At 43.4% G+C, this 14,715-nt stretch overlaps 1 protein-coding gene across 1 annotated transcript in view; it reads right to left on the bottom strand.

Moving 5' to 3' along the window:
- The window catches only part of LOC109876218 (pescadillo homolog), a 30,238-nt gene that overhangs the window by 7,414 nt on the left and 8,109 nt on the right, over nucleotides 1-14,715 (bottom strand). Inside the window, 6 exon segments of the mRNA XM_020468681.2 lie at nucleotides 147-332; nucleotides 493-611; nucleotides 8,118-8,170; nucleotides 8,172-8,300; nucleotides 9,660-9,785; nucleotides 10,428-10,558. Of these exon segments, the coding sequence (XP_020324270.1) occupies nucleotides 147-332; nucleotides 493-611; nucleotides 8,118-8,170; nucleotides 8,172-8,300; nucleotides 9,660-9,785; nucleotides 10,428-10,558 (744 nt within the window).

A 14,715-nucleotide genomic window follows, 5' to 3' on the forward strand; every position in this document is an offset into this window, starting at 1 on the left:
AAGGCGACAGTACTGATGGGTCCGACAGTTACATGTCGTGTCTATCTATTCATCTACATCCACGTACAGACTGGAGATGGAACGCAGCGAGGGAGGCTTGTGAGTTGCAATGTCAGTTAGGCAGGTGTGGAGTGGAGGGTACTCACCTCTCGTGTCGTCCTCTTCTTGCCAAACATGATCTTGTCGTACAGGTACTTCTCCTTTTTCTTCATCATCATGATTGCCAGACGCTTCTCCTCTGCCTTCTCCTCCTTCTCCAGTCGAACCTTGTTCACCACGGAACCAGTTTCCCAGGGTTTCACTTTGCCGGGGGTCACCTTCACCGCCAGAGTCTGCTGGGACAGGACAGGAGAGATACATCTTAGAGTGTCCCCAAAATGGCACCCTATTCCCTATAGTGCACTATGCCTAATGATAACGATGTTCTTTTATGTTGGATGAAACAGGCCATTCAGATGGTCAATCGTGTAGATACTGCTAGGATTCTCTCACCTTGCCCTGGGATCGCTGATCCTTCATCTTTTTCAGATTCTTCTCCTCAGTCAAATCTTCATCGTCCACCTCATCGTTGTCCTCTTCTTCATCATCATCATCATCCTCCTCCTCTTGTACTGATTGTAACAAAAACAAAAAGAATGGTTGAATATTGGAGTTATACACAACATTCATCATGCAGGCCCAACAGAAACATGTGAATTAGAGGTTGACCGATTAAATCGGAATGGCCGATTAATTAGGGCCACTTTCAAGTTTTCATAACAATCGGAAATCGTTATTTTTTAACACCTTTATTTAACTAGGCAAGTCAGTTAAGAACAAATTCTTATTTACAATGATGGCCTAGGAACGGTGGGTTAACTGCCTTGTCCAGGGGCAGAACGACAGATTTTTACCTTGTCAGCTCGGGGATTCAACCTTCCACCTTACGGTTAACTAGTCCAACGCTCTAACCACCTGATTACATTGCACTCCACGAGGAGCCTGCCTGTTACGCGAATGCAGTAAGAAGCCAAGGTAAGTTGCTAGCTAGCATTAAACTTCTAAAAAAAACAATCAATCATAATCACTAGTTAACTACACATGGTTGATGATATTACTAGTTTCTCGCGTGTCCTGCGTTGCTTATAATCGATGCCGTGGCATTCGCGAAAAAGGACTGTCGTTGCTCCAAAGATATTTTTAAACCTGCATATTTAGTTAATATTGCCTACTAACATGAATTTCTTTTAACTAGGGAAATTATGTCACTTCTCTTGCGTTCTGTGCAACAGAGTCAGGGTATATGCAGCAGCTTGGGCAACCTGGCTCATTGCAAACTGTGTGAAGACTATTTATTCCTAACAAAGACAGCCAACTGGGGGATGATTTAACAAAAGCGCATTTGTGAAAAAAGCACAATCGCTGCACGACTGTACCTAACCATAAACATCAATGCCTTTCTGAAAATCAATACACAGAAGTATATATTTTTAAACCTGCATATTTAGCTAAAAGAAATCCGGTTCCGTATTTCACTGAAAGAATAAATGTTTTGTTTTCTAGATGAAAGTTTCCGGATTTGACCATATTAATGAATCAAGGCTCGTATTTCTGTGTTTTATTATGTTATACTTAAGTATATGATTTGGCGCAGTGGTTAATAAGGGTGCTGTACTGCAGCACCAGCTGTGCCATCAGAGACTCAGGTTTCGCGCCCAGGCTCTGTCGTAACCGGGAGGTCCGTGGGGCGACGCACAATTGGCATAGCGTCGTCCGAGTTAGGGAGGGCTTGGCCAGTCGGGATGTCTTTGTCTCATCACGCACCAGCGACTCCTGTGGCGGGCCGGGTGCAGTGCGCGCTAACCAAGGTTGCCAGGTGCACGGTGTTTCCTCCGAGACATTGGTGCGGCTGGCTTCTGGGTTGGATGCGCGCTGTGTTAAGAAGCAGTGCTGCTCGGTTGGGTTGTGTATTGGAGGACGCATGACTTTCAACCTTCGTCTCTCCCAAGCCCGTACGGGAGTTGTAGTGATGAGACAAAACAATTGGATACCACGAAATTGGGGAGAAAACTTTTTTTTTTTAAAGTATATGATTTGATAGAACAATCTAACTGAGCGACGGTAGGCACCAGCAGGCTCGTAAGAATTCATTCAATCAGCAATTTTGTGCGTTTAGACAGAAGCTCTTCACAATGCGTCAAGCATTGTGCTGTTTATGACTTCAAGCTTATCAACTCCCGAGATTAGGCTGGTGTAACCGATGTGAAATGGCTAGCTAGTTAGCGGGGTGCGCGCTAATAGTGTTTCAAACGTCACTCGCTCTGAGACTTGGAGTAGTTGTTCCCCTTGCTCTGCATGGGTAACGTTGCTTCGAGTGTGGCTTTTGTTGATGTGTTCCTGGTTCGAGCACAGGTAGGAGCGAGGAGAAGAACGGAAGCTACAGTGGGACAAAAAAGTATTTAGTCAGCCACCAATTGTGCAAGTTCTCCCACTTAAGATGAGAGAGGCCTGTAATTTTCATCATAGGTACACTTCAACTATGACAGACAAAATGAGAAGAAAAAAAAATTAAGAAAATCACATTAAGATTTTTAATGAATTTATTTGCAAATTATGGTGGAAAATAAGTATTTGGTCACCTACAAACAAGCAAGATTTCTGGCTCTCACAGACCTGTAAATTATTCTTTAAGAGGCTCCTCTGTCCTCCACTCGTTACCTGTATTAATGGCACCTGTTTGAACTTGTTATCAGTATAAAAGACACCTGTCCACAACCTCAAACAGTCACACTCCAAACTCCACTATGGCCAAGACCAAAGAGCTGTCAAAGGACACCAGAAACAAAATTGTAGACCTGCACCAGCCTGGGAAGACTGAATCTGCAATAGGTAAGCAGCTTGGTTTGAAGAAATCAACTGTGGGAGCAATTATTAGGAAATGGAAGACATACAAGACCACTGATCATCTCCCTCGATCTGGGGCTCCACGCAAGATCTCACCCCGTGGGGTCAAAATGATCACAAGAACGGTGAGCAAAAATCCCAGAACCACACGGGGGGGGACCTAGTGAATGACCTGCAGAGAGCTGGGACCAAAGTATCAAAGCCTACCATCAGCAAGGGCATTGAAGATGAAACGTGGCTGGGTCTTTCAGCATGACAATGATCCCAAACACACCGCCCGGGCAACGAATGAGTGGCTTCGTAAGAAGCATTTCAAGGTCCGGGAGTGGCCTAGCCAGTGTCCAGATCTCAACCCCATAGAAAATCTTTGGAGGGAGTTGAAAGTCCATGTTGCCCAGCAACAGCCCCAAAACATCACTGCTCTAGAGGAGATCTGCATGGAGGAATGGGCCAAAATACCAGCAACAGTGTGTGAAAACCTTGTGAAGACTTACAGAAAACTTTTGACCTCTGTCATTGCTAACAAAGGGTATATCACAAAGTATTGAGATAAACTTTTGTTATTGACTTTTGTTATTGTAAAAATCCTACAATGTGATTTTCTGGATTTTTTCCCCTCATTTTGTCTGTCACAGTTGAAGTGTACCTATGATGAAAATTACAGACCTCTCATCTTTTTAAGTGGGAGAACTTCCACAATTTGTGGCTGACTAAATACTTTTTTGCCCCACTGTATACTGTTACACTGGCAATACTAAAGTGCCTATAAGAACATCCAATAGTCAAAGGTATGTGAAATATAAATCGTATCGATAGAAATAGTCCTATAATTCCTATAACTACAACCTAAAACTTCTTACCTGGGAATATTGAAGACTCATGTTAACCTCGCTGCGCACGGAACCCGCTAGCGGGCTGAAATTCCACAACATACGGTACAAGTGTCTCACATATAACGAAAGCCTAGAATCTTGCTAATCCAACTGTGTTGTCAGATTTTTAAAAAAGGATTTACTGCGAAAGAATACGATGTGATTATCTGAGCATAGAGCCCCATTAAAAAAAAATGTTTTAACCAGCACAGGCGTAACATAATCACAAACGGCAGTAAAATAAATGGTTTACCTTTGACAATCTTCGTCTGTTTCCAATTCCAATGCTCATTGTTACACAATGAATGATCTTTTGTTTGATCAAATCCATTTTTATAGCCTAACACAAAACATTTTGTGAACCGCTTGTGTCGTGAATTCCGTCTCATTCCATTTGACGACACATTCCAGGTAAATAACCCACACAGAACGTGACTTCTCCAGTCATGTTTGGTTTCACTGCAATCAACTGGTTTGTTTGTAACACAATCAAACCTGATGGGCCATTTCGCGGGACGTATTGACTGAAAGAAACCGATTTGAAGACAACAAGTCATGACATCATTGTGCACCAATGATTTGCCCGCTGTTTCGTTGATTGGCTGTCTTTTAACCCAATGACCACTGATCGTCTTGAAATCTAGCTGGGTAGATAGCCAATGAACTGAGCTAAACGGCAATACGCCATGTTTATGTGTTGCAAGAACAACCCATGTAGTAAGCTCCAGCGTAAAGTGAGTCATTAGGTATTGAAGTTTCATACCGGAAGGAGAAACAAATATTACACACTGCATTGTTTGGTGAATGCGCAGATTCAGCTGTTTATATATCAATCATTATGGAGACTAAGTCAGGGAAAGCTAAATCTAAGTCTAGATATACAGATGTACACACAATTTTAGAATAAATTGATTGGGAAGGTGAGCCAGAGATTGTTGTTGGACGATTCATTTAGCGATTGTGGAGGAATATTTTTTGAACGGGAGAGGACAATGTCATGAAATGTGAGATGCGTGCGTCTGCCGCCCCACCCCAACCCACATGAAATAGCCTATTTGAGGCTGTTGAGGAGAGGGCAGGACCACATCAATGGTCAAAGTGAAATGGAGACAGTAGATACAGCTGGTCTGTTGTAATATAATAAAGACAGTAGATCTAGCTGGTCTGTCATAATATAATAGAGACAGTAGATCTAGCTGAAACGTCATTATATAAAAGAGACAGTAGATCTAGCAGGTAATAATAATATATTCAACCTAATATATTCAACCTTCAACTCTCTCTCATATATATCTGTTTAGCCCTGTTGATACAGGGCTCATATATGAAACTATTCTAACTGAACATTTTCTTTCACAGTGACACTGACTCCGAATGAGAGTCTTATCCGGTTTCCTGTGTGAATTTAAGTATGCTCTCTCTAATTCTCTCTTTCTCTCGGAGGACCTGAGCCCTAGGACCATGCGTCAGGACTACCTGGCATGATGATGACTCCTTGCTGTCCCCAGTCCACCTGGCCTTGCCGCTGTTCCAGTTTCAACTGTTCTGCCTGCGGCTATGGAACCCTAAACTGTCCTGTTGCACCCTCTACAACCACTGTGATCTCCACCCGGCACAGCCAGAAGATGACTGGCCACCCCTCATAGCCTGGTTCCTCTCTAGGTTTCTTCCTAGGTTTTTGCCTTTCTAGGGAGTTTTTCCTAGCCACCGTGCTTCTACACCTGCATTGCTTGCTGTTTGGGGTTTTAGGCTGGGGCTATATAAATAGATTTGATAGAGGACTGAGGTTCTTCCAAATATTGAAAGTGTGTAAATAGTTACCCATGTTATTTTGTAAATGTATATATTATTTTTTCATACACTGCTCAAAAAAATAAAGGGAACACTTAAACAACGCAATGTAACTCCAAGTCAATCACACTTCTGTAATATCAAACTGTCCACTTAGGAAGCAACACTGATTGACAATAAATGTCACATTCTGTTGTGCAAATGGAATAGACAACAGGTGGAAATTATAGGCAATTAGCAAGACACCCCCAATAAAGGAGTGGTTCTGCAGGTGGGGACCACAGACCACTTCTCAGTTCCTATGCTTCCTGGCTGATGTTTTGGTCACTTTTGAATGCTGGCGGTGCTTTCACTCTAGTGGTAACATGAGACGGAGTCTACAACCCACACAAGTGGCTCAGGTAGTGCAGCTTATCCAGGATGGCACATCAATGCGAGCTGTGGCAAGGTGGTTTGCTGTGTTTTTCAGCGTAGTTTCCAGAGCATGGAGGCGCTACCAGGAGACAGGCCAGTACATCAGGAGACGTGGAGGAGGCCGTAGGAGGGCAACAACCCAGCAGCAGGACAGCTACCTCCGCCTTTGTGCAAGGAGGAGCACTGCCAGAGCCCTGCAAAATGACCTCCAGCAGGCCACAAATGTGCATGTGTCTGCTCAAACGGTCAGAAACAGACTCCATGAGGGTGGTATGAGGGCACGATGTCCACACGTGGGGGTTGTGCTTACAGCCCAACACCGTGCAGGACGTTTGGCATTTGCCAGAGAACACCAAGTTTGGTGATTGGCAAATTCGCCACTGGCGCCCTGTGCTCTTCACAGATGAAAGCAGGTTCACACCGAGCACGTGTGACAGAGTCTGGAGACGCCGTGGAGAATGTTCTGCTGCCTGCAACATCCTCCAGCATGACCGGTTTGGCGGTGGGTCAGTCATGGTGTGGGGTGGCATTTCTTTGGGGGGGCCGCACAGCCCTCCATGTGCCTGCCAGAGGTAGCCTGACTGCCATTAGGTACCGAGATGAGATCCTCAGACCCCTTGTGAGACCATATGCTGGTGCGGTTGGCCCTGGGTTCCTCGTAATGCAAGACAATGCTAGACCTCATGTGGCTGGAGTGTGTCAGCAGTTCCTGCAAGAGGAAGGCATTGATGCTATGGACTGGCCCGCCCGTTCCCCAGACCTGAATCCAATTGAGCACATCTGGGACATCATGTCTCGCTCCATCCACCAACGCCACGTTGCACCAGACTGTCCAGGAGTTGGCGGATGCATTAGTCCAAGTCTGGGAGGAGATCCCTCAGGAGACCATCTCATCACCCATCTCAGCCACCTCATCAGGAGCATGCCCAGGCGTTGTAGGGAGGTCATACAGGCACGTGGAGGCAAAACACACTACTGAGCCTCATTTTGACTTGTTTTAAGGACATTACATCAAATTTGGATCAGCCTGTAGTGTGGTTTTCCACTTTAATTGTGAGTGTGACTCCAAATCCAGACCTCCATGGGTTGATAAATTTGATTTCCATTGATAATTTGTGTGATTTTGTTGTTAGCACATTCAACTATGTAAAGAAAAAAGTATTTAATTTGAATATTTCATTCATTCAGATCTAGGATGTGTTATTTTAGTGTTCCCTTTATTTTTTGGAGCAGTGTAGATTTTTTAATCAATTATTTTTTCCCCCCTAATTTTTTTTGGGGGGGGGGGGGTTGAATACCATTTTGGTATTTTGTGTATAGTTATTTGTTTCAAAATGTATACCTTCACCAATTTGGCCATTTGGGTACATTTGGGCTACTTGTGTGGGACACCTGGGTGACTTCATGATAAATGTCATGTAGCACACTCGTTTTTGGAAGTTATCATTCTGAAACGTTGCACAAGTACTGTTGGCCTCTTATATTTTTCACTGAAATTGTCCCCATCATCCTATCTGAATGTTTGTTATATCTTGTCCTTGTATTTTAAAAATAAAATAAAAAATAAAACGTATATTCTCCTACATTCAATTCACATGTACACAAACTTCAGAGTGTTTTCTTTCAAATGGTACCAAGAATATGCATATCCTTGGTTCTGTGCCTGAGCTACAGGCTGTTAGATTTGGGTATGTCTTCAGGCGGAAATTGCACAAAGTAGGGGGAACTGTAAGAGGTTAAAAGGAACCACCAGCTTTCATATGTTCTCATGTTCTGAGCAAGGAACTTAAATGTTAGCTTTCTTACATGGCACATATTTCACTTTTACTTTCTTCTCCAACACTTTGTTTTTACATTATTTAAATCAAATTGAACATGTTTCATTATTTATTTGAGGCTAAATTGATTTTATTGATGTATTATATTAAGTTAAAAATAGGTTTTCATTCAGTACTGTTGTAATTGTCATTATTACAAACACATAAAAAAAATATTTATTTAAAATCGGCAGATTAATCGGTATCGGCTTTTTTTTTTGGGGTCCTCCAATAATCGGCATCGGTGTTGAAAAATCATAATCGGTCGACCTCTAATGTGAACATTCATCATGCAGGCCCAACATAAACATGTGAAGCTATGGAGAGGCTCAGCTCTTACCGTGCTTCTCGCCACGCTGCAGGGCCATGAGCTTCAGCTTCTCCGGGGGCACAGTCACCGTCCTTCTCCTCCACAAAGGGTGACAAGTGGGGCGGCAGCGTCACCCCCAGGAAGTAGTCCTCCACGGGCAGGCGCATCTTGGCGTTGACCGAGTCAAACACCCACTGGGGCTGGATGTAGTACCTGGAACAGAACACGACCACCAGTTAGTTACACACCAGCCGGTCTCCTTTACGGACAAGGTTTCTACATAGACATATCAAACTTGGTTCAAATAATAGTTGTCTTCTTTCAGATACTTTTCTGGAGTACCAGATGGGTGTGGTTTGCACCTTTGGGATATTTATGCTCAGTCAGTCGAGTCAACCCACCTTTGAATGTAACATTTCAAAGTTCCATGAAGATTGGAGACCATTTACACATGACCAAGTTGTGGATGTGTTGTATGTACATCACACTACAGTCGAATGTAATCACAACAGCCAAATGAATGAATGTGGGCAGGAGTTAACAGGCCCATAATAGAGGCATTATGTACCCTATGTACAGCTAAGCTCTATGAAGCGACATAAAGGAAGAGGACATGGTCTGTCACGCGTGACTCTGAACCCCCCCCCCCCCCCCCTCCCTTGATAACAGGGGTCTTGAGTGACCAGAGCAGGAAGAGCCCTCTCAAAGGGGCCATTGTGGGGATGAGCTGAGCCCATCTCTGTGTGTGGGGGGGGGGGGGTAAGTAGCCTTGGAAAATAGCTTGGCTGAAAATACATTTGTTGATTTGAAAGAGGGTTTGGGTTGTATCAGGGCCGACATTGTGGGCAGCCCTTAGGGGGCCCATCCCACGGTACCTCCTTGACCGTCCAAATAAAATATTGGCCAAGACACGTGCCGACAGACACATTAATCTCAGTTAAAGCATCCGAGCGAGCGAAATCAAGATATTTTCTACCGTTTGAATTTGTCGGCTTTAGGCCTATGTATTTTACCTAGTTGACGATATAGGAATATAGGCCTACTGCTGCATCTGAGTTCTACACTCATTTCTGGATCAGTGTATCAATGTCCATATGGCAGAGGTTAGTGCTCTCGCCATAGTTGAATTTTAACTTTAATATGTTTATCATTTTACTTCAGATATTTATGATTAACCACGTGAAGATTATTTTGAGAAATGAAAATTATTGAAATTAAACTGTTCCATGAAATATGCATAAAAAATGTATCACGCAGATCGGTAGAAATTGTAGGAAAAATTGTAAACTCCCCCAAACTTGAAACACACAAGCTGCCTATGTTCTCCACTGTTACATTCATAAAACAAAAAAAGTTAAATGCACAAACGCGTGCACACATAAAATGTCCCTTGAAAAAAAACACGCCCCCGAAAGAAAATCCCTGTCCAACTGATTCGTTCTGGCGCTGGATCTGGGTTGTATCCAGTTTTGTTTCTTCCTAAAGATCATTCCAAGATTTTTTATGAATTGCAAGACATTTGCAACGGCTGTAACGACTAGAAATATTGGTAGATCCAGCGGGCCTGTTCACCTGTTGATGTACTGCTTGTCTATGTCGGGCCTGTCCACAATCTGATGGGTAATGGTCTCATCAGTCACGTCGTAGGTACCACCGATGCAGAGGGACTTGTCCCATGACACCTCGGCACCAAAACACCTGTCAGACAGAGAGATCAATAAAAATAAACGATGGATCACTTCACTCTGCATCAAAGCTCTTCTTTGAGGTGCGGTGTAGCATGGAACCAGTCCCTAAAACCTTCCGCTTGCGTTTGGCCTGCTTTTACTTCACAAGGTGCAATAACATTATTGAGCAGCCCAGACTGGCTGGGGTGTGTGCAATGATTTATAGATACACACTAGATGACTGATAGGGGGCACTGTGTTGAAGTCACTGTGCCTTCATCTTGGCACTCCCCCCATCATTGTAAACTATTTATTTTAAGCTATAGAAATGCATTTATTAATGTCTACATTCAAATTTGCAACATTTATTCTATTAGACATCTTAATGCATACTTTTACATTATAGTATGTGAGCTAAACATTAAAATATATAACATTCTCCTTAAAGTATACTTTTTTGAGATTAACAATGTTACTGTCCCACGACAACAACATAAAATAAATAATTGAAGTATTGTAGAATTCCACTCATTCCTCTGGAGGACTGCTCCTACTGGGGAGTGCCAATACGGCCTACCGGTGGCTTCAAAGCCTCTCAATGGCCAATACATAACATCATAATCCAGAGTTTATAGACATCATTGGGTATGTTTGGTGGTGGGCTGGTTCTCACCTCAGGATAAAAGCCAGTGACTCTCTGGGAACTTCCCTGTTCAGGAAGAACTTGAGACCCTCAAAAAGCCTATTCTGGGCCTCCTGCTCTTTCTGCTCCTTCTCTCTGGCCTCCATGTTCTCAAGGTCCTCCTGAAGAGACAGGGGGGGGGGGTGAAAGGAGATGGGGAAAGCAGTTGGTGGGATGGGATTGGTTTCTTCATGTTGTTTACAAACCTCATCCCTTGAAAACATAGGTGTGCTCCCCAGTCTTAAACCTTCCGTGTGCTTCAGTTTGCGCCTAGCCGAACTCAGCTAGGTGAACTGAACAAGTGTGCTTGCATACTCCCTTTATATCTTTGCTTGAAAAATGAGAAAATAAGCAGCAATTGTACCATTTGTCCATCTTGAGACATTAAAATAGTCAAGAAATCAGTAATTAATTGTTGTGGATGAAAAGGATTCGTCTCTCGTTGAATGACAAACACTTTACTGAAGAATCCCTACTGGTTTGCCAATCACAGATAAAGGGGTGTAGATTTCGGCTTCTGAACTTCGGCTTGCCTCAAGGAAAAATGTGTGCACGAACACCCGAAAAAACCCTTGCCGAAGAATATATGCAAACTGTTCCGAACTGTTTTGGATGGTGACCGAAATCAGCTTGCAGGCACACGGCCCGCCACAAGGAGTCGTTAGAGCTTAAAATGGGACAAGAAAATCTCAGCCGGCCAAACCCTCCCCTAACCTGGACGACACTTGGCCAATTGTGCGCCGCCTCATGGGTCTCCCGGTCACGGCCCGCTGTAACACAGTCTGGTATCGAACCTGGGGCTGTAGTGACAACTCAAGCACTGCAATGTAGTGCCTTAGACCACTGCACCACTTGGGAGGCCCTGACAGCTCTTTTCATTGTTTTGTCTACAACATATCTTTATTAGCCTGTAATTAGCCTATGTAATTGTAAAATATGGACCTTGTGGCTGTCTTAAGGCCATGAAATGAGATGATTGTGGACTACAGGAAAAAGAGGACCGAGCACACCCCCACTCTCATCGACAGGGCTGCAGTGGAGCAGGTTGAGAGCTTCAAGTTCCTTGGTGTCCACATCAACAAACTAACATGGTCCAAGCACACCAAGACAGTCGTGAAGAGGGCACAACAAAAACCTATTCCCCCTCAGGAGACTGAAAAGGTTTGGCATGGGTCCTCAGAGCCTCAAAAGGTTTTACAGCTGCACCCACCTGACTGGTTGCATCAATACCTGGTATGACAACTGCTCGGCCTCCGACTGCAAACGGCTCAGTACATCACTGGGGACAAGCTTCCTGCCATCCAGGACCTCTATATCAAGCGATGTCAGAAGGCCCAAAAAATTGTCAGACTCCAGCCACCCTAGTCATAGACTGTTCTCTCTGCTACCACACGGAAAGCAGTACCACAAGCCCAAAGTCTAGGTCCAAGAGGCTTCCAAACAGCTGTTACCCCCAAGCCATAAGACTCCTGAACACCTAATCAAATGGCAACCCAGACTATTTGCATTGCCCACCCCTTTTATGCCACTGCTACTCTTATCATCTATGCAGTCACTTTAATAAGTCTACCTTCACGTACATATTACCTCAACTGGTGCCCCTTCACATTGTGCCGGTAACCCTCTGTATATAGTCTCGCTATTGTTATTTTACTGCTGCTCTTTAATTACTTGTTACTTTCATTTCTTATCCACATTTTTTAAACTGCGTTGTTGGTTAGGGATTCGTAAGTAAGCATTTCACTCTAAAGGTCTACACCTGTTGTATTCGACGCATGTGACAAATAAAATTTGATTTTGATTTGAAATCAGCTAAAGGCAAAGCAGGTTGATGATCCAAATGGTGCAAGCACCATATCATACAAAATACACACGGACAATAGCCCAAAATAAATAGCCTCTATCAGGTTTAACCTGTCCTATCTGAACGGACTCTGGTAGCAGGCAAGTACACCAGGGCTGGGCGAAAACGCAAATATATTGTGATAATTATCATTATCAAATGAAAAAATGTAAATTATCACGATTTTAATCAAATAATGTTTAAAAGGGTGCATATCTGCTTTACACTCAAGAATGCCTGAACAAGCCAAAGGCTTTAATGTTTCTTATTTATTGTCATAAGTAGAACTCAAACATTTTAACTCCACTTTTTTTTTTTTTAAGCTGTAATAAACCCTTACAAGTCATGAACAAGCAATACAAATAAATAGTGTAAGTCAATATGCATTAGAACTGTTAGCCTAATGGCACATCAGTTTGTCGGGGTAGTTGTCTTACAAGTTAAAAGCAAGAAAGACAAGTCTGTCTACGGTCTCTGGCTTTAAAGCTGCCCTATGGCAGGTCACCATGTTTCCACCTGTGCTAAAAACACGCTCTGAGGGGGAGCTGGTCGCAGGAATGCACAGGTAGCGCTTTGCCAGGTGGCTGACTCGGGGCAAGTTTTTTGGGGTTGGATCTTCCGCCAGTGCAGTGGATTGGTTTCACTGTCAGCATCAGGAGACTGAAGGTAGCAACTGAGTTCCTTTTCTAGCAGCTGGATTTCATTAAGACCTGTGGTGGAGGAGCATGGCTTTTTTTTTAAACTGCCCAGTAACTCTTTTCAGCTGCCAGTTGTGGTGAAGCAGTAGCAACATCTCCCTGTGCTGGGCTTGGGTTTTCATGTACCTCATTGACCATCTCTGAGACAGTGAGCTGTTTCACTATCATCAGGCTTCATGACCTCTATTGAACAGGTGTAGTACTGGCTTCAAGTAAGACACACTGACATAAGACTCACCAGACAGAGCATCTGTGAATTCTAGGAGTGGGGTCAATGCCTGGTTGATGGACTCAAGCACGTCTATATCTGTATAGGTGGGAGCTAAGTGCAGTGTCTTCTTGTCAATGGACAAGACCTGTGAAATGTCTTTCTTATGCTCCAGTACTCTTTGCACCATCTTTTGACATGATCACCACCTGGTAGGCGACTGTCACCAACTTGTGCTGGGGTAGGCTGTGTTCTTTTTGAGCAACTAATAGGAAAAGGCACCTAACACTTTCTTACACACTCCAATTGCTCTATCCACCCGTTTGTCTCTACCCACTAAGAGAAATCAAGAGATTTTAATAAAATGTTAAAATCACAATAATCCCTTTAGTTATGTACAAATGTAATATTTAAATTAATCAGTTGATTAAACTAAATGTGATTTTTTCCCCCCTTCATCTAACCAATCACTTCAATATACACAATTGACAAGGTTACTTACTAACGGCCAAGTACAGACGATGTCCAAAACACTGCAGTCGGGTCCATTTGAGCAGCCTTCACACCACTATCCATTGTAATGCAGACTTGTCGGTCTTGACTGAGTCCCCAGGAGGCAAGAGCGTCAATGAGCCCCTCTGCTATAGCATCACCCGTGTGATCGTCGGGAAAGTATGATGTTTGGAGGCATTTATTTTGAAGATGCTACTCTATCAATATAGTGGATAGTGAGGCTAATGTGCGACTAGACCAGATCAGTAGTAGTAGCAAAATACGTAAAATCTGTCTTGCGCTGTTCCTCAACTTTTCCCGACACCCGGTGTAATGTTTAGGCAGTGCGGTGTGAGAAATGTTTGCGGCCAGGGAGTGCGTACCTGGGGGTTAATAGTTGATTAGCCTCTTGAAACCTTCCTTTTCAACTGTACTAATTGGTAGCATGTCCTTAGCAATGCATAATAGCATTTGTGAGTGTCTGTCTTCTCGATGTTTGCTCGTAGGGAATAAAAGGGGTCAGTGTTTACTGCTTCGGGCGAACATGCCTAGATTGGCGTTTATCAATACCGTGGCGCAAACTCAAACTTCCAAAGGGCGATTTTGCTTCAGATGGTGAAAAACTTGCCGTATTACCAGATTTGATAGCCACCTGTCTACGGCACAATTTGCACCGGATATTGCTCTGCTCTTTGTCCGACATCAAAAAGTCAAACCACTACCAAATAAGTGAACCCTTTTTATCAATAATTTCTTCATTGGAAGCTTCTCCATGGCTATCACTGCCACTGTTTTCACCTACATCACTCATTTTGTGGTTAAGTGGCTACTCTCTCACTCGAGGTGCTAAATCTTTTTTAGTGGGCGTATACCTCGCCACGTGCATATTGTCACTTCTCCGCATGTTCCTGCTACGTCAGAGGTGAAATTGACATTATCGAAAATTAATCTAAATATGTTTTATATCGTTATTGAGGAAAGTAATTCTCGATAATTATTGATATTGATTTATCGCCCAGCCCTACTGTACACCCTCAT

The sequence above is a fragment of the Oncorhynchus kisutch genome, linkage group LG3 (genome assembly GCF_002021735.2).
Source record: "Oncorhynchus kisutch isolate 150728-3 linkage group LG3, Okis_V2, whole genome shotgun sequence".
NCBI lineage: Eukaryota > Metazoa > Chordata > Actinopteri > Salmoniformes > Salmonidae > Oncorhynchus > Oncorhynchus kisutch.